The sequence below is a fragment of the Staurois parvus genome, unplaced genomic scaffold, assembly GCF_062004578.1.
Source record: "Staurois parvus isolate SC_StPar_1 unplaced genomic scaffold, SC_StPar_1.0 ptg001150l, whole genome shotgun sequence".
Taxonomy (NCBI): Eukaryota; Metazoa; Chordata; class Amphibia; order Anura; family Ranidae; genus Staurois; species Staurois parvus.
Window position 1 is genome coordinate 1,627,028 of NW_028318946.1, and position 19,236 is coordinate 1,646,263.

Below are 19,236 nucleotides of genomic sequence, written 5' to 3' on the forward strand. Positions count from 1 at the left end.
AATGAAACACACCACTAAATAAAAAAATGATTTTTTTTTTTTTTTTACTATTTTGGGCCAGTTTTCCTTTGATATCCAATACCATTTACCACCAAATGAAAGCCCAATTTGTCCTGAAAAAAACGTGGTATAATTCACCTGGATGTACAGAGTAGTTGTGATGACATGTTCGGTTTTACTAACTGTAACGGAACCGGACCCCGACTACAGTAGGGTATTTCTGTTAGACTCCCGCTTCCCTGTCCGAACACAGATCCTCGGACATCACTCTTGAACAAAACCAGAATATAGACTGCTTTATTTTAACAGAGACACAAGATAAAAACATTCAAGGGAACAACCCACCTCCCTGCATATGGCACAGGGTGGGGCAAATGAAATCTAGCAATGGGAGACACATCAGCAGACACCCCCCACCAAGCCAATACACAAACACATACATCCCATAATAGTTTGCTCCCAAGCAAAACACACAATAGAACAATGGGACAACAACATGGCATTAAACAATGAACAACCCCCCACCTATACATGTCTACACAATATCAGGACATTTCACCCTGTACCCCTAACAGGCACAGGGTGACTTACACATAATAGGGATATGGGGAGCTGAGAAAGGGGTCTCCCCGCCTCTCCAAACGGGGCTTTGTTCCATTGGCCCCCCCACCCAAAGTCACTCCCGTCACATAGGTGGTATCCTGCCACTGTGGACTGCTGGGGCTCAGTGGCACCAAACGGACATCACTCTTGAACGAAACCAGAATATAGACTGCTTTATTTTAACAGAGACACAAGATAAAAACATTCAAGGGAACAACCCACCTCCCTGCATAAGGACACAGGGTGGGGCAAATGAAATCTAGCAATGGGAGACACATCAGCAGACACCCCCCACCAAGCCAATACACAAACACATACATCCCATAATAATTTGCTCCCAAGTAAGACACGCAATAGAACAATGGGATGCACCACATGGCAGTAAACATCCCCCACCTATCTCTTACACATGTTTACACTGTCAGCACCTGTGGTGGTGAGCTCTTAATCCGCAGCTTGGGGTTCCCCAGGGCGCGGAGTCTAAGCCCCAGCCTGCTTGTTCACCAGAGCCCCTGATGGTGGGGATGGACTTGGAGCAGGCTGTAACCAGGTCGCGGCCCCCAGGTACACCCAGCTGTGGTAGAAGAGACCGCTAGCAGGAGCAGGGTGCAATGGGAGTAGACTAGGAGATCCAGAAGACAATCTGAAGTCGGGACAGGCGGAAGACGAGCAAGGTCAGGAACGAAGCCGGAGTCGGTACACAGGTGGACGATGTAGGAGAGAAGTCAGGGACAAAGCCGGGGTCGGTACACAGAAACGCTGGAGCGGATACTTGGAAGAACACTGGGGAGCACAGACAACAAACGTTGCTCAGGCAATGTGGGACAGACTGAGCAGGTCTTAAATAGACAGGCAGACAAGGAGGTGGGCCAGGAAGTGATGAAAGGGAAGAACATAAAACCCAGGGAATAGCAAACGACGCCCAGAGGTGAGCAGAGAGAGACACACATGTGAAGGAACACAAACAGCAAGGAGGGAAGACAAAGCAACAGGAGGCTGCAGGCTAACTTGTGACATACACAATATCAGGACATTTCACCCTGCACCTGTAACAGGCACAGGGTGACTTACACATAATAGGGATATGGGGAGCTGAGACAGGGGTCTCCCCACCTCTCCAAAGTGAGCTGTGTTCCATGGGCCCCCCACTCAAAGTCACTCCTGTCCAGGGGTGGACTGACCATTGGGAAATTCGGGCACTGCCCGAGGGCCTGGGGTCAGTAGGGGGCCCCATGAGATGCCCATGGTACCTTTTTCATAGGGTTTTTTGAGTTTGGGCAAGGGCACAGGGGCCCCATGATCCCCTATTGCCCGGGGGCCCCATGAGTTGTCAGTCCACTCCTGCTCCCGTCACACTAACACATGTCAACGTTGCAAAATTGTGCTTAGGCATTTAGATTTGTTTTACCCTTAGGCATGAAGGGGTTAAATTCAGTAAGAAAAATGACCTCCTATGTGGTCATGTAAGGAATAACCACCACTGGAGATCCTCTTGGTCCATCATTAAATGTTTACACAACTTTCACTCAGGATTTCCACATTTTTCAACTGAATCTATTTAGAAAAAAAAAAGATCTATATGGCAGGATAAGGAATAACCACTGATGGAGATTAAAAAAAATGGCTATATTATTTTTTAAATCCATTCAATGTGTTTCGGGATGGATCTCCACTCTCCACTTGAGGTGCCTGCAGAACAAAACATTTGGGCTTCATTAGGTCCATCATGACCATGGCTCCATGGTTTCATGGTCCATCATGACCGTGGCTCCATGGTTTCATGGTCCATCATGACCATGGCTCCATGGTTTCATGGTCCATTATGACCGTGGCTCCATCGTTTCATGGTCCATCATGACCGTGGCTCCATGGTTTCATGGTCCATCATGACCGTGGCTCCATGGTTTCATGGTCCATCATGACCGTGGCTCCATGGTTTCATGGTCCATCATGACCATGGCTCCAAGGTTTCATGGTCCATCATGACCATGGCTCCATGGTTTCATGGTCCATCATGACCGTAGCTCCATGGTTTCATTGTCCATCATGACCGTGGCTCCATAGTTTCATGGTCCATCATGACCATGGCTCCTCAGCTACTTAGGAAATGTCTGGCCTTTTCACCTCAAATGAATAAGTTGGCCTGTACAAGCCAAATCCAACGACTGAATGTTTTATGGCAGATCATTGGCACAGGACAACAGTCATCCACAGAACACCTTTAATGCATTTTACAAAACTGACTCTTTTGTCAGTAGAAGGTCTACACCTCACCAGCTCTGCCCTCTGATATTACGAGGGATGGAGTATCTGTGTGATCCGGCTATGGAATGTTCTGAAAGTGAAAGTAACAGCTGTGGTTACATTGTAGTCATCTTTCCCTCCTCCTCTTCCCCCTGCTCCTGCTCCTTCCTGCTGACACCATCCATTTTCAGAGCCGCCCAGATCTGTGTCTTCACAATTACATACAGGTAAAGCAGACTGATCTGCTAATGAGGTCTATCAGAAAGCATCCGGACTTTATCATGGATTCTTTCCTAGATACACAGAATATAACTGGATATAACATTTATAGGTAAAGTTGATCCAGGGAATATCCGATTGCCTCTCAGTGGATCAGGAAGGAATTTTTTCCCCTGCAGGAGCAAATTGGGTCACACTTTGTTGGGGGGTTTTTGCCTTCCTCTTGATCAACTGTTTGTGTAGGATTATAACTTTTTTTTTTTGTTTAATGGTGGAACTGGATGGACTTTTGTCTTTTTCCAGCCAGGCTAACTATGTAACTATGTAACTATATCATGGAAGAAGTTTCTTGGCTTTTTTGTAATTCCCCACCCCCCCTCCCATAATCTGATTCTGTTGGATAAAGCATGTTAGTTGAGGTGATGTAACAATAGCCATAGCAGCTCACATGGCAGCAATGGAGCCAGGGAGTGAAGGGGCCCCATCAGGGGGGTTGTTGAGGAACTTTAAACTCTGGAAAATCTGTGTACAGTTGAAGATGACACAGATCCTTCCAGTCAGGGGCGGACTGACCATTTGGAAACTCGGGCACTGCCCGAGGGCCCGGGGTCAGTAGGGGGCCCCATGAGATGCCCCTGGTGCCTTTTTCATAGGCTTTTTTGAGTTTGGGCAAGGACACAGGGGCCCCATGATCCCCTATTGCCCGGGGGCACCACCTGCCAGGAGTTTGTATGTTCTCCCTGTGCCTGCATGGGTTTCCTCCCACACTCTAAAGACATGCTGGGAGGTTAATTAGCTCCTGTCTAAATTGGCCCTTGTATGCAGGGGCAGACTGACCATTCAGGAGCCCAGGGTCAGTAGGAGGCCCCATCAGATGCCCCTAGTACATTTCATAGGCTTTTGTGGGTGAGGACACAGGGGCCCCATGATTCCCTCTTGCCCGGGGGCCCCATGAGTTGTCAGTCCGCCCCTGCTTCCAGTATATATGCTATGTTATTAAGGATTGGAGTGGTTGCTGTTGACGCTGACCCTGTACCCCCTGTGATAATCCCAATCAAGGATCCATTATCTCCTGCGCTCAAAGACTCAGATCAAACGAGCATTAGTGACAAGCAGCGTGTTGTGTGTTCATCCGCTGGTGATCAGAGGTTGTGCAGCTCTATCATGAAGCTGGGGAAGCTTGTTAAAACTGTAGAAGAAGATGAAAGAAAGAGCGCACAAACCTTGCGCATTACCTCAATAAATAGTGAATAATTTTATTATTAAGGAAATATACTCACAAAGTGATGGTATAACAGGCATAAGTAACCATAATCCAAACAGGGTTACAGGTAAATTGAAAAGGGGGGGGGTGAAGGGTAACGCGTTTCGAAGGGTGCTCCCTTCTTCATCAGAGCTGGGTTGAGCAGATAGAGACTTCAGTATGGCAGAGTTCCCATGGCAAGGAGATATTCAGCCACTGAGTGTCAGTATTACAGCAGTAACAGGCTGAAATGCTGTAATACTGACACTAAGCATTCGAAAAATCAAACGAAGGTTCTAAAAATGAAGGTTTCAAAAATGCAGTCCTACTGGTGTAATGTTCCCTTTAATTGGTGTATGTACACACCTCTGCTGAATCGCAGACAGTTTCAGGAAGATAAATTCCTGGGTGTGGTGAGTGATCAGAGTCTGGCCAGGAAGAACCAAGAGAGCATATGTGAATGATAAAGCACAAAGTATCCTCCGAGACCTGATTATAGAAGCAGATAAACTTTGCAGGTAACATTAATTGTTTTTGCCATCTGGAGGGGGGGGGGGAGGGACACCATATTATTGCTCTGTTATAGCAAAGATTTCTAGCAGTCTTATGTAATGTCTCCATTCTATGACTCTCCTATAGCATATCCCAAGTCTCCAACAACTGTAGCATGTCCACAGTCTCTGAAATTCTCCAGCGGTATGGCTGTGGTCTCTAACCATCTCCTGTAGTATGTCTCTAGTCTCTGATCATCTCCTGTACTATGTATGCAGTCTCTGACCATTCCCTGTATTCATGTCTGCAGTCTCGGACCAGTCCCTCTAGTAGGTCTGCAGTCTCTGACCAATCCCTCTAGTAGGTCTGCAGTCTCTGACCAATCCCTCTAGTAGGTCTGCAGTCTCTGACCAATCCCTCCAGTAGGTCTGCAGTCTCTGACCAATCCCTGTAGTAGGTCTGCAGTCTCAGACCAGCTCCTGTAGTACGTCTGCAGTGTCTGCCCAATCCCTGTAGTACGTCTGCAGTCTCTGCCCAATCCCTGTAGTACGTCTGCAGTCTCTGCCCAATCCCTGTAGTACGTCTGCAGTCTCTGCCCAGCTCCTGTAGTAGGTCTGCAGTCTCTGTCCAGCTCCTGTAGTAGGTCTGCAGTCTCTGCCCAGCTCCCGTAGTGGGCCTGCAGTTTCTAAGTCTCTGCCCAGCTCCCTTTGTGGGCCTGCAGTCTCTGCCCAGCTCCCGTTGTGGGCCTGCAGTCTCTGCCCAGCTCCCGTTGTGGGCCTGCAGTCTCTGCCCAGCTCCCGTTGTGGGCCTGCAGTCTCTGCCCAGCTCCCGTTGTGGGCCTGCAGTCTCTGCCCAGCTCCCGTTGTGGGCCTGCAGTCTCTGCCCAGCTCCCGTTGTGGGCCTGCAGTCTCTGCCCAGCTCCCGTTGTGGGCCTGCAGTCTCTGCCCAGCTCCCGTTGTGGGCCTGCAGTCTCTGCCCAGCTCCCGTAGTGGGCCTGCAGTCTCTGCCCAGCTCCCGTAGTGGGCTTGCAGTCTCTGCCCAGCTCCCGTAGTGGGCTTGCAGTCTCTGCCCAGCTCCCGTAGTGGGCCTTCAGTCTGTGCCCAGCTCCCGTAGTGGGCCTGCAGTCTCTGTCCAGCTCCCGTAGTAGGCCTGCAGTCTCTGTCCAGCTCCCGTAGTGGGCCTGCAGTCTCTGTCCAGCTCCCGTAGTGGGCCTGCAGTCTCTGTCCAGCTCCCGTAGTGGGCTTGCAGTCTCTGTCCAGCTCCCGTAGTGGGCTTGCAGTCTGTGCCCAGCTCCCGTAGTGGGCCTTCAGTCTGTGCCCAGCTCCCGTAGTGGGCCTTCAGTCTCTGCCCAGCTCCCGTAGTGGGCCTTCAGTCTCTGCCCAGCTCCCGTAGTGGGCCTTCAGTCTCTGCCCAGCTCCCGTAGTGGGCCTTCAGTCTCTGCCCAGCTCCCGTAGTGGGCCTGCAGTCTCTGCCCAGCTCCCGTAGTGGGCCTGCAGTCTCTGTCCAGCTCCCGTAGTGGGCTTGCAGTCTCTGTCCAGCTCCCGTAGTGGGCCTTCAGTCTCTGCCCAGCTCCCGTAGTGGGCCTTCAGTCTCTGCCCAGCTCCCGTAGTGGGCCTTCAGTCTCTGCCCAGCTCCCGTAGTGGGCCTTCAGTCTCTGCCCAGCTCCCGTAGTGGGCCTTCAGTCTCTGCCCAGCTCCCGTAGTGGGCCTGCAGTCTCTGCCCATCTCTTTTATCATGCCCATAGTCTTTGACTATATCCTGTTGTGTGTCTTCTTTCTCTTAGGCAGCCCATAGATGACTAATTTTTTTGAAAAAAAAAATGACTTGATTCACCAATCCACACACTTGATGTTGATGTGGGAATCCTCCCAGCTCAGCCTTTTTAATTCTGACAGCATGGAGACTTAACCTCTGTCAGGAAACACTAATTAGCACTTTTGGCTGTAACCAGCAGTACTGATCGAGCAGCAAAAACCCAACAGGGTGAATGGACAGAAGTCAGTATCATCATGCATGGCTGGCTTAAGAATGTCATGGATTGGTTCATAGCATCCGAGGGAGAGAAGAAGTCTCTTGGATTTCTCTGGAGAGCTGGTAGAAACAATTGAGTGCCTTCCGTGATACTTTTTTAATTATTTTCACTAACTTAAAATTTTCAGGACAAGCTTGTCCCCTTCTTCAAGGTCCAAGTGCAGTACTACTTCACAAAGTTTTAGCAGCTTGTGCTCTAATACGGCTACAATTACCTCAAGCTCTGGAGAGCTGGTGAATGAGAAGTCACCTTGTAGTCCATATCCAGGTTCCTCCTAACATGGGGAGTATGGAACCATTGGCAGTACTCCACCAGGTTCATTGAGTATGCCTGCTCTGTGGAGTTAAAGCTACAAGGACAATTACTGGTCTTTCATGTGGCCTGTGTGGGGTTCAGTCCCTTTCCAGAATGTCATGGATTGGCCATCATTAGGACTCGAGTTTAGAGAGATTTTACTACTGCCTTTCCCATGAAAATCACCTATCTCCCCCCAACCTCTATGGGATTTCCAGGGGCTACCTTCTGAATTTCCAATACAAGGACCAAAAGTTGGCCAGTTTCTGTGGCTCCAACGAGGCCTACTGGGGTCTTGTCCATGGTGAAGATGAGTAAGTCAGGCAGACCAAGAAACAAGTAGTATGACCACCACTTAAGGAAGGCTTTCTTTCTACAGTATCACCAATCCTCCCCACCCCCCCAAAGAAAGCAAGGTTATTTATGCTAGACTCCCCCCTTGCATATATTATAAGTCATTGTTATTTTTGTTTTATAGGTCGGGTTGCCGGTTTGCTTTGTAAGAATAGAAGATGGGTCAGATGCCTTCAAGATGCAGTAAAGGTAGGTTTGCACTTTCATGCTAAAGTAATTTTTAATGCAACATTCCCATATTTAATTGCTCGATCTTCCATGTTTTTGTCATTTCATTACATGTAAAGGTTTGGAACCACTAAAACAACCTTTGTACTTAAAGCGGAGTTCCACTCACCCTGTCAAAAAACAGTGTAGCTGCTGACTTTTAAAAAACAGCCACTTACCTGTCCCTCGGTCCCGTGGGGAGTCCCCCCGCAGCCCGTTTCACCGACCGTCCTGTATTCCAAGAGGCCGGCATCTTTAGTGTGGGTACCCGGCTGTGACAGCTTCACAACCGGGTATCCACTGCGCATGCGCGAGTAGCGCTACGCTTCATGAATGGACCTGTAGTCTTCTGTCACCTGTCACGTGTCCCAAAAGACTACAGGGAGGGAAGGAGGACACCTACCGTTTCCGATCTCCTAGGCAATTGGACCGGATGTGGGAGGGGGTACCTTTCAAATTTAGGTACCCGCCCCCCAAAGGTGCCAATCCTTAATGGGGAGCGGGGGGAGCAGTCCTTAAAGTGGAAGTACCCCTTTTGGGTGGAGCTCCGCTTTAACTCAGCCTTATTCAGCTCCCCTGCTAAACTCCTGTAGCCACTAGAGGCAGCAAACACACAATTTGCTATGACTCTGACTTTCTCCATATCAGCTGCTCAGATCAGATCTCAGCCAAACAGGGAGTGCATTGTTTTCAGTGACTTGGCTGACCCATAGACTTGCATTGTGAGATGGAGCAGTAGGTCTCCATTCACATCTGAGCGTTTTGTTGGGATATTCCCAAAGTGCTACAATGCCCAGGATGAAGAAACATATGGTCCCGTTGATACCTGAGCATTGTTGCCTGTTGCATGAAGCTTGATAAAATACATGATCTTCTCTGGCCGTTTTTGGCCTTTTAATAGGAACACCTAAAAAACCCTTTTAAAAAAAAATCATCTTTTATGTGCGTCTTTCAGGCGCTCTCATTTGAAAGCTGTTGCATGAAGCTTGATAAAATACATGATCTTCTCGCCGTTTTAACACCTAAAAAACCCTTTTAAAAAAAATCATCTTTTATGTGCGTCTTTCAGGCGCTCTCATTTGAAAGCCTTATGGAGCCAAAGACATTTCATTTTGCTCCTCTATTACAAGGGGGGGATTAAAGCACAACCATTATGTAGCACTGTGAATCCAGAAGCAAAGCCTGGCTATGGAATGATCAAATATGGCTGCCCTCAAGTACAATCTATACATATTTTAGAAATCATTCAATCCAAACTTCAGATTTATAATATTAAAAATACATTGCATTTATACCTTTCAAGCACTTGTCCATAGCAGGATGGGGGTTGTGTGAGGTTGGGCCCCAACCAGGACCAGGCTTCCATGCTGGGGTCTGTAAGCACAAAACATTTGGTGCCAAAAACAAGCCTCAAAAAAAATTCCCCTCCTAGCACAAATCATCTACCCCCAAATTTCCCTCCCAACACATCCTCTACCCAGCTCCCCATCCTAGCAAAAATCCCCCCACATTTCCCTCCTAGCAACAAATGCCCCCAATCATCCCTACTAGCACAAATCTCTACCCCTCAACATCCTAGACAATCCCCCCACATCCTCTACCCAGCTCCCATCCTAGCAAAAATCCCCCCCCCCACATTTTCCTAGCACAAATGCCCCCCCCATCATCCCTACTAGCACAAACTCCTCTACTCCTCAAATTTCCCCTCCCAGCACATCCTCTACCCCCCCCCCAACTTCACCCCAACACAAATCCCCGCCCCCCCCCCCCCCACATTTACCCTTTTGCACAAATGCCCCCCCCCAAAAAAAAATTTAATTCCTCTCCCAGCACAAATCCCCTTTTTCCCCTACCATATTATTTATTTATTTATTTTATTTATTTCAGGTACTTCTATAGCACCATCAATGTACGCAGTGCTTTACATATATATTGTACATTCACATCAGTCCCTAACCCTCAAGGGGTGTACAATCTAAGGTCCCTAACCCTCAAGGGGCGTACAATCTAAGGTCCCTAACCCTCAAGGGGTGTACAATCTAAGGTCCCTAACCCTCAAGGGGCGTACTATCTAAGGTCCCTAACCTCAAGGGGTGTACAATCTAAGGTCCCTGACCCTCAAGGGGCGTACTATCTAAGGTCCCTAACCCTCAAGGGGTGTACAATCTAAGGTCCCTGACCCTCAAGGGGCGTACAATCTAAGGTCCTAACCCTCAAGGGGCGTACAATCTAAGGTCCCTAACCCTCAAGGGGCGTACAATCTAAGGTCCCTAACCCTCAAGGGGTGTACAATCTAAGGTCCCTAACCCTCAAGGGGCGTACAAATCTAAGGTCCCTGACCCTCAAGGGGCGTACAATCTAAGGTCCCTGACCCTCAAGGGGCGTACAATCTAAGGTCCTAACTCACATTCATACATACACATACTAGGGACAATTTAGACAGGAGCCAATTAACCTACCGGCATGTCTTTGGAGTGTGGGAGGAAACCGGAGTACCCAGAGGAAACCCACGCAGGCACAGGGAGAACATGCAAACTCCAGGCAAGTGGTTCAGTGGTTGGGATTTGAACCCACGACCCGAGTACTGCCAGGCGGAAGTGCTAACCATTTAGCCACTGTGCTGCCCGCACCATATCAACTTTTCCCCCATCACCCCCAAACACCCAATCCTAGCACACCGCTCCAAACCCTTCTATAATAACACTTACCCCCTGCCACCCCCCAATTCTCCCTCCCACCACCAATCCCCTCCCCCTCCAATCGCCTTGGGGTGCACCTCCACCTTACATGATACCACAGTGCTCAGGGAAGCTGCCCATCCCTTGTCCCGGCCTTGGCTAGGATTATCCTTCTTACAAAAAAACATTTTATTGGCACATTTCTGGCTTAGAATATTGTTAATGTTGGTGAAATCTCACATGAGCTGCCAGCATTTCTACTTACCATGAAAGAAAATGTACATCGGGAAAAGTCCCTAAAATCTGGCCTTGGCTGTAATGAAAAAGAATATTTTGGTAAGTCCTGCTGGTGCTAATTGGTACTGCAGCCTTACATAGTTAGTCTGGCTGAAAAAAGGACAAAAGTCCATCCAGTTCAACCATTCAGCCTTCATCTAAATAAGTAAAAAAAAAATCATTCTGTTCCTTTCATTATCCAGACGATCATGAACAGTTCATCAGCTGCTGTCTCAGCGCGACTTCAATGAACTTCAACTGATCTACGAGTATTTTAAAAATGACCTGATCTACATCGTGGCGTCCGCCTCGGAAACGGAACAACTGCTGGAGTACATGGCCTCTCGGAATATCCTCAGTAAGGAGGTAACTAGAAAAATACGCCACATCATTGGTGTCATATGAAGGAATAGTGCCCCATTGTTGTTGTTATGGGGGAGGGGGGCAATTATGCCCTATCATTGGTGCCAGTGGGCCCCATGTTGGTGTCATTGGGAGGAATTGTGCCCCATCATTGGTGTCAGTGGGCCCCATTGTTGGTGTCATTGAGAGGAATTACGCCCCATCATTGGTGTCATATGAAGGAATAGTGCCCCATTTGTTGTTGTCATGGGGGGGAGGGCAATTATGCCCTATCATTGGTGTCAGTGGGCCCCATTGTTGGTGTGATTGGGAGGAATTGTGCCCCATCATTAGTGTCAGTGGGCTCCATTGTTGGTGTCATTGAGAGGAATTACACCCCATCATTGGTGTCATATGAAGGAATAGTGCCCCATTGTTGTTGTCATGGGGGGAGGGCAATTATGCCCTATCATTGGTGTCAGTGGGCCCCATTGTTGGTGTCATTGGGAGGAATTCTGCCCCATCATTGGTGTCAGTGGGCCCCATTGTTGGTGTCATTGGGAGGAATTGTGCCCCATCATTAGTGTCAGTGCTCCCATTGTTTGTATCAGTGAATGAAGTAGTGCCCCAAGGGCCGGATACAAGCAAGCAAAGGACCGCATCTGGCCCCAGGGCCACGTTTTGTCACTCTTCTAGTAACCTCCTGTTTTTTCTTGATGACAATTACTGGTAATATGGCCTATGTTCAAATGTCACATTTGTTTCTTTATGCCTTTTTAATAAAAAATTGGAACATAAAAGAAAATTGAACACTCATGACAAATAAATCCCAGAACACACCATGAGTTTTCTAAAGGAAAGCAGAAGCTGCTTTCTTTCAGACTTTCTGTGGGTGGATTTACTGAAGGCGAATAGGCTGTTCACTTTACAAGGGAAGTTGCACTTTACAAAGGAATCTTCTCCAGATCGTAGTGAATGAAGTGAAGCCCTGCTGACTACCATCATCCAATCATGTGCAAGCCAAGATGTTGCATTTTTTTTTGTTTTTTGTTTTTTTTTTGTTGTTGTTTTTTTCCTTGATTGGGTATTCTTTGCAAAGTAAAATTGCACCACATTCACTAAGCTTCGGGGAAAATTTCCTTGCAAATGAACTTGCCTTTACTAAATCAATCCCTCGATCTCTAGTAAAAAATTTGCACAGAGCTGGTTAAAGAGAAGGGGAGTTGGGAAATGTTACATTTGCAAGTGTAATGCAGGCCATAGATGGGGAGAAAACTGGACGTTTTTTTTCTTAGAAAAATAAAAAATCGGTCGTTCAATCAGCCGACGTTACCACCATTGGTAAAAAAAAGTCGGCTGATTTTCGTTCCGTCTACGGCTGGCAATTACATAGAATTTGCAGAAGAAGAAGAAATAGAATATGAATAAAAAGAAGAAATAGAATATGAAGAAATAGAATATGAATAAAAAGAAGAAATAGAATATGAAGAAGAAATAGAATATGAAGAAGTAAAAGTTGCAACATTGTATCTATTTGTATCCATTTCAGATACGGATGTTTCTATTCGGATACAAATAGATACAATGTTGCTATACTTTTAAATGTCAAATATAATATCCGACTGAAATTCTTTTTTTCTTCTTCTTATTCATATTCTATTTCTTCTTTTTCTTCTTCTTATTCATATTCTATTTTTGTTTTCTGCTTCTTATTCATAGTCTATTTCTTCTTTTTCTTCTTCTTATTCATAGTCTATTTCTTCTTTTTCTTCTTCTTATTCATAGTCTATTTCTTCTTTTCTTCTTCTTATTCATATTCTATTTTTCTTTTCTTCTTCTTATTCATAGTCTATTTCTTCTTTTTCTTCTTCTTATTCATAGTCTATTTCTTTTTTTTCTGCTTCTTATTCATAGTCTATTTCTTCTTTTTCTCTTCTTATTCATATTCTATTACTTCTTTTTCTTCTTCTTATTCATAGTCTATTTCTTCTTTTTCTCTTCTTATTCATAGTCTATTTCTTCTTTTCTTCTTCTTATTCATAGTCTATTTCTTTTTTTCTTCTTCTTATTCATAGTCTATTTCTTCTTTTTCTACTTCTTATTTATATTCTATTTTTCTTTTCTTCTTCTTATTCATAGTCTATTTCTTCTTTTTTTTCTTCTTCTTATTCATATTCTATTTTTCTTTTTTTCCTTCTTATTCATAGTCTATTTCTTCTTTTTCTTCTTCTTATTCATAGTCTATTTCTTTTTTTCTTCTTCTTATTCATAGTCTATTTCTTCTTTTTCTACTTCTTATTTATATTCTATTTCTCTTTTCTACTTCTTATTCATATTCTATTTCTTCTTTTTCTTTTCTTCTTCTTCTTTATATTCTATTTCTTCTTTTTATTCATATTCTATTTCTTCTTCTCATTCATATTCTCTTTTTTTTCCCTCTTCTTTCATGTCACTGCTCATGAGCATTTTTAAAATCGGAAAAAAGATCGGCAGATTTGTTCATCATTGCCGTGAAAATCTTCAGAACGACAAATTTGGCCGATTATTTTCCAGCAGTGCCGATAATCCAAAAGGTCAAAAATCACTAAAAACGTCCGACCGATTACCGCACTAACGATCCAAAAATCGGCCGTTTTTCATCCCATCTATGGCCCGCATTAATTACAGCTTGAGCTACTGAACTCATTTCTTTTAGTCCTTAAGACTGAGAAATAAAACATATTTAAAACCACTATAAATCCCTAAAAAGATGTGTTTTGTGCGCTAGTAATGATTTTAGTGTGTTATTAGTGAAAACAGTGATTTGACTGTTGCAGGGCCTAGAAATCAAATATTGTGGGGATTGTACTGGGGGTCAGTCTGTGCCCCAGGCAGACTGACTTGGGGGGAGTTATACTGGGGGACAGAGTGACATGGATGATTATATCGGGGGACAGATGGACCTGGGGGGTTATAATGGGGGACATACTGACCTGGGGGTAATTTATACTTGGGGACAGAATAACTTGGGTGAGGATTATGCTAGGGAACCGATTGACCTAGATGGTATTATACTGGGGGACAGAGTGACCTGGGTGTTATTATACTGGGGGACAGAGTGACCTGGGTGTTATTATACTGGGGGACAGAGTGACCTGGGTGTTATTATACTATGGGACAGAGTGACCTGGGTGTTATTATACTGGGGGACAGAGTGACCTGGGTGTTATTATACTGGGGGACAGAGTGACCTGGGTGTTATTATACTGGGGGACAGAGTGACCTGGGTGTTATTATACTGGGGGACAGAGTGACCTGGGGGGGGATTATACTGGGGGACAGAGTGACCTGGGTGTTATTATACTGGGGGACAGAGTGACCTGGGTGTTATTATACTGGGGGACAGAGTGACCTGGGTGTTATTATACTGGGAGACAGAGTGACCTGGGGGGGGATTATACTGGGGACAGAGTGACCTGGGGGGATTATACCTGGGATAGTGACCTGTGTGATTTGACTTGGGGGATTATACTGGGGGACAGAATGATTTTGGTGGAGATTATACTGGGGGACAGAATGACCTGGGGGAAATAATACTGGGGGACAGATCGGCCTTCGGAGGATTGTAATGGAGGACAGATTGACCCTTGGGGGGATTATACCGGGGGACAGAGTGACCTGGGGTAAGTATACTGGGGGACAGATTGACCTGGGGGGTTATAATAGGGGACATACTGACCTGGGGGTAATTTATACTTGGGGACAGAATGACTTGGGTGGAGATTATACTAGGGAACCGATTGACCTAGATGGTTTTATACTGGGGGACAGAGTGACCTGGGTGTTATTATACTGGGGGACAGAGTGACCTGGGGGGGGGGATTATACTGGGGACAGAGTGACCTGGGGGGGATTATACCTGGGATAGTGACCTGTGTGATTTGACCTGGGGGATTATATTGGGGGACAAAATGATTTTGGTGGGGATTTTACTGGGGGACAGAATGACCTGGGGGAAATTATACTGGGGGACAGATCGGCCTTGGGAGGATTGTAATGGAGGACAGATTGACCCTTGGGGGGGGTTATACCGGGGGACAGAGTGACCTGGGGTAATTATACTGGGAGACAGATTGACCTAGGGGTAATTATACGGGGGGACAGACTGACCTGGGGGTAATTATACTGGGGGATAGAATGACTTGGGTGGGGATTTTACTGGGGACAGACTGGCCTTGGACGGATTATACTTGAGGACAGATTGACCCTTGGGGGGGATTATACTGGGGGACAGAGTGACCTGGCTGATTATACTGGGGACAGATTGACCCTTGGGGGGGATTATACTGGAGGACAGATTGACCCTTGGGGGGGAATATACTGGGGGACAGAGTGACCTGGCTGATTATACTGGGCTACAGATTGACCTGGGGGGATTATGGGGGGGTGCAGGGTGACTTGGGGAGATTATACTGTGGGATAGATTGACCTAGGTAGGAAGGATTATACTGGGGTACAGATTGACCTGGGGGGATTATAGGGGGGGTGCAGGGTGACTTGGGGAGATTTTACTGCAGGACAGATTGACCTAGGTGGGAAGGATTATACTGGGGGACAGACTGCCCTGGGGGTGATACTGGGTGACATGGGGAAAGGAGGAAGGATTATACTGGGGAACAGACTGACCTGGGGGGGAATGATTATACAGGGGTTATGCTGGGGGCCACATTACTTTTCTACTTGGTTTGCCTAAAGGTGCACCAGGTCTTACAATGCCAGCAACACCCCTGGCACAATGAAAATCATGCCCACTCTTTATTGTGGCATATGAAGCTCACTGTGTTTTTTTTAATGAAACAATGGCGCCCAACATATGATCTTGCATACAGGCCCACTGATTTCATAAAATGGCCCTGTTGCACATGATTGGATGATGGAAGTCATCAGAGCCTTTCCTCATTCACAAAGCTCTGGGGCAAATTCCCTTGCACAGTGAACAGTCTATTCGCCTTTAGTAAACCAATTCCATTGCATATGTCGGTCTCTGATTGAATCTCCATAAGAATCCTTCTGAAGATCCTTCTGGGTGGGGAAGAAGAGTCTCTTTGGGAAGATGACGCCAATTCCATTCACAAATATGTAATTTCTGTTTAATTTCCCTGAAATCTGTAACATTGTATTCTAGTTTTACCTCCAAATGAGGAGCGACCTTGGACCCTTTATGTTCTCGGAGAAGCTGGTACAAGATATTTTGGATGCTGGAAAAGAGGCCATCATGGGATTCTGGGAAGGCCTCTACGATCTACAGTTTTTTAATTCACCTGCTCATTTGTATGCACTGCGAGACGAATTGGATAAATTCGGTAAATTTGATCAATTCAGGAATTTGAAATTCTGTATGTTGAATTGGTATATTCATTGACTTTTATTCTAAAAAAAAAAAAAAAACTTCCATCTATGAAAAGCTCTCTATAAATGGAGGAGGTGGACCTTCTATTTATCTGTCAGTCCTCCATTCATAAATTTCTTTTTATGTCTGTAAGCAATAATACAGCTTCTATGAATGGAGGAGGAAGATGGAAAGAGAGGGCATGACTGGTGCTCTTAATGAGTGCCTATGACCAGTCTAGCAGCTGTATTAACTCCTGCATTGGGATTATGAGGTTGGCCAAAGGATGGAAGATTTAAACTAAGCCAGGGGCTCCATAATTTCTAAACAAAGGGCCAGTTTTCCTGTCCTTCAAACTTTAGGAGGGGCCGGACTGTGGCCATGGGGAGCAGAAATCGTCCCTTCAGTGGGAAAAAATTAATGCCCCATATTTGGTGTCAGTGGGAGGAATTGTGCCCCATTATTGGTGTCATTGGGAGGAATTGAGCCCTATCATTGGTGTCAGTGGTAGGAATTGTGCTCCATTGTTGGTGTCAGTGGGAGGAATTGAGCCCTATCGTTGGTGTCAGTGGGAGGAATTGTGCCCCATCGTTGGTGTCAGTGGGAGGAATTGTGCCCCATTGTTGGTGTAATTGGGAGGAATTGTGCCCCATCATTGGTGTAATTGGGAGGAATTGAGCCCTATCGTTGGTGTCAGTGGGAGGAATTGTGCCCCATTGTTGGTGTCATTGGGAGGAATTGAGCCCTATCATTGGTGTCAGTGGTAGGAATTGTGCTCCATTGTTGGTGTCAATGGGAGGAATTGAGCCCTATCATTGGTGTCATTGGGAGGAATTGTGCTCTATCGTTGGTGTCAGTGGGAGGAATTGTGCTCTATCGTTGGTGTCAGTGGGAGGAATTGTGCCGCATCGTTGGTGGTATTGGGAGGAATTCTGCCCCATTGCGTTTATCAGTGAATGAAATAGTGCCCCAAGGGCCAGATATAGGCAAGCAGAAGGCCGCAGTTTGGAGACCACTGAACTAAGACAAAGGTCTACAGCACAATTGAACTTCACTTTGAATGTAAATACTGTCCCTTTTGCTGATCCTTTTTAAAAAAGCAATTAATTACACTTAGCCCTGATTCACAGTGCTGTGATTTCTGGTGCGACTTGCTTTGGCCGCAAGACAAGTAAAAACAATTAATTTCAATAGGCGCTGTCTCAATCGCAGCGCCAAAAAATAGCCTTAGGGCCATTATATCTCAGTATGATCGCAATCTACAAATTATTACAAAATTGTAACGCATTTCAACATGCAGTATATGTGTGTGTATATGTATATATATATTTATATATATGTGTGTGTGTGTGTATATATATATATACTGTTGAAATTACAAAATATATGAAAAAAATGTTTAAATATATTTTTTTTAAATATATATATTTTTTTACTTTTTTTTAACATATAAAAAAGTCATTTTAATATATTTTTACATATATTTGTACATATATTCCAGAAATGTAGATTTGTATATTTTAACCATTAGCCGCCCAGCCAATGGCCATTTGGCGGCTTCAAAAGTGCTTCGGCATTCCGGGTGCACGCCATTTGGCGTGCTCCCGCACATGCGCAGTTTGCGCTAATGCAGAGCCGCGCAGCGGCGCGATCTGCCACCGGCCGTGTACCTCGGACACGGCCGATGACAGATCTGAGTACCGGCCCCCGTTGCTGGTGCCATGTGACCTGCTGTGACCAATCACAGCAGGTCACATGACAGTTGTATACAATGGAGGGCTTCATTCATGCCATCCATTGTATACTAGTGCCTAGCTGTGAATGGTCACAGCGATCACATGCACATGTCATGTGATTAGCTGTGACTAAATCACAGCTAAGCACAAAAAAAAAAAAAAAACCTAAATGAATCGATTTCATTCAGGTAAATGCTTGCTTATAGCAAAGTAATTCTTTGCTATAAGCAAATTGTGTAAAAAAAAAAATACTGATCACTTCCCCAAAGTAGTACAATGTTACTATGGTAACATTGTACTACTTTGGTCATAGTAAAATATGAAAAAAAAATCTTAAAAAAAAATAAAAAAAAAGTAATAAAAAATTTAAAATAATAAAAAAATTAAAAAAAATTAAAAAAATATATATATTTTTTTTTTTTCATACTGTCACCAGTCAGTGTCCCTGTTCACCACCATGCCAGTTATATGATGACGCTGTACTGCACTGGTGACAGTATGTAAAAAAAAAAATAGTGAAAATAATTTTTTTAATTTTTTCATTTTCCGAAAAATTATGACAAAAAAAATACAACTTCAAAAAACTCGCCATTCCTCTTATGAAGTACGTCGGACTGTCTACTCTGCAAAAAGGGGTCATTTGGGGGATATCTGTACTATTCTGACATTCTTGGACCTCAAGAAATTAGATTGGCTGTCAGTACTTCAGGATTGATCAATTTTCAGATCTATACCATAGTTTGTGAACTCTATAACTTTCCTACAAACTAAATAATACATCCTAATTTGGGTTATTTTCACCAAAGACATGTAGCAGAATACATCTCGGCCTAAATTTATGAAGAACAATTATTTATTTGTAAACTTTTATAACAGAAACAAAGAAAAACGTGGGTTTTTTTCAAAATTTTTGGTCTTTTTTTGTTCATTTAGCAAAAAATAAAAACCCCAGCGGTGATTAAATACCACCAACAGAAAGCTCTAGTTGTGTGAAGAAAATGATAAAATTTTAGTTTGGGTACAATGTTGTATGACCGCGCAATTGTCATTCAAAGTGCGAGAACGCTGAAACGTGAAAAATGGCCTGGGCAGGAAGGTGTAAAATTGCACGGTATTGAAATGGTTAAAGACATACAAAATTCATGAAA

General features: G+C 45.0%; 1 protein-coding gene across 1 annotated transcript in view; it reads left to right on the forward strand.

Moving 5' to 3' along the window:
- Positions 1-4,744: 4,744 nt before the first annotated feature.
- LOC149439182 (NACHT, LRR and PYD domains-containing protein 12-like) overlaps positions 4,745-19,236 on the forward strand; it is a 33,378-nt gene continuing 18,886 nt past the window's right edge. The window contains exons 1-4 of the mRNA XM_089659375.1: positions 4,745-4,827; positions 7,606-7,670; positions 10,846-11,008; positions 16,149-16,326. Of these exons, the coding sequence (XP_089515501.1) occupies positions 10,979-11,008; positions 16,149-16,326 (208 nt within the window). The 5' untranslated portion in view covers positions 4,745-4,827; positions 7,606-7,670; positions 10,846-10,978. The remainder of the gene's footprint in view (positions 4,828-7,605; positions 7,671-10,845; positions 11,009-16,148; positions 16,327-19,236) is intronic.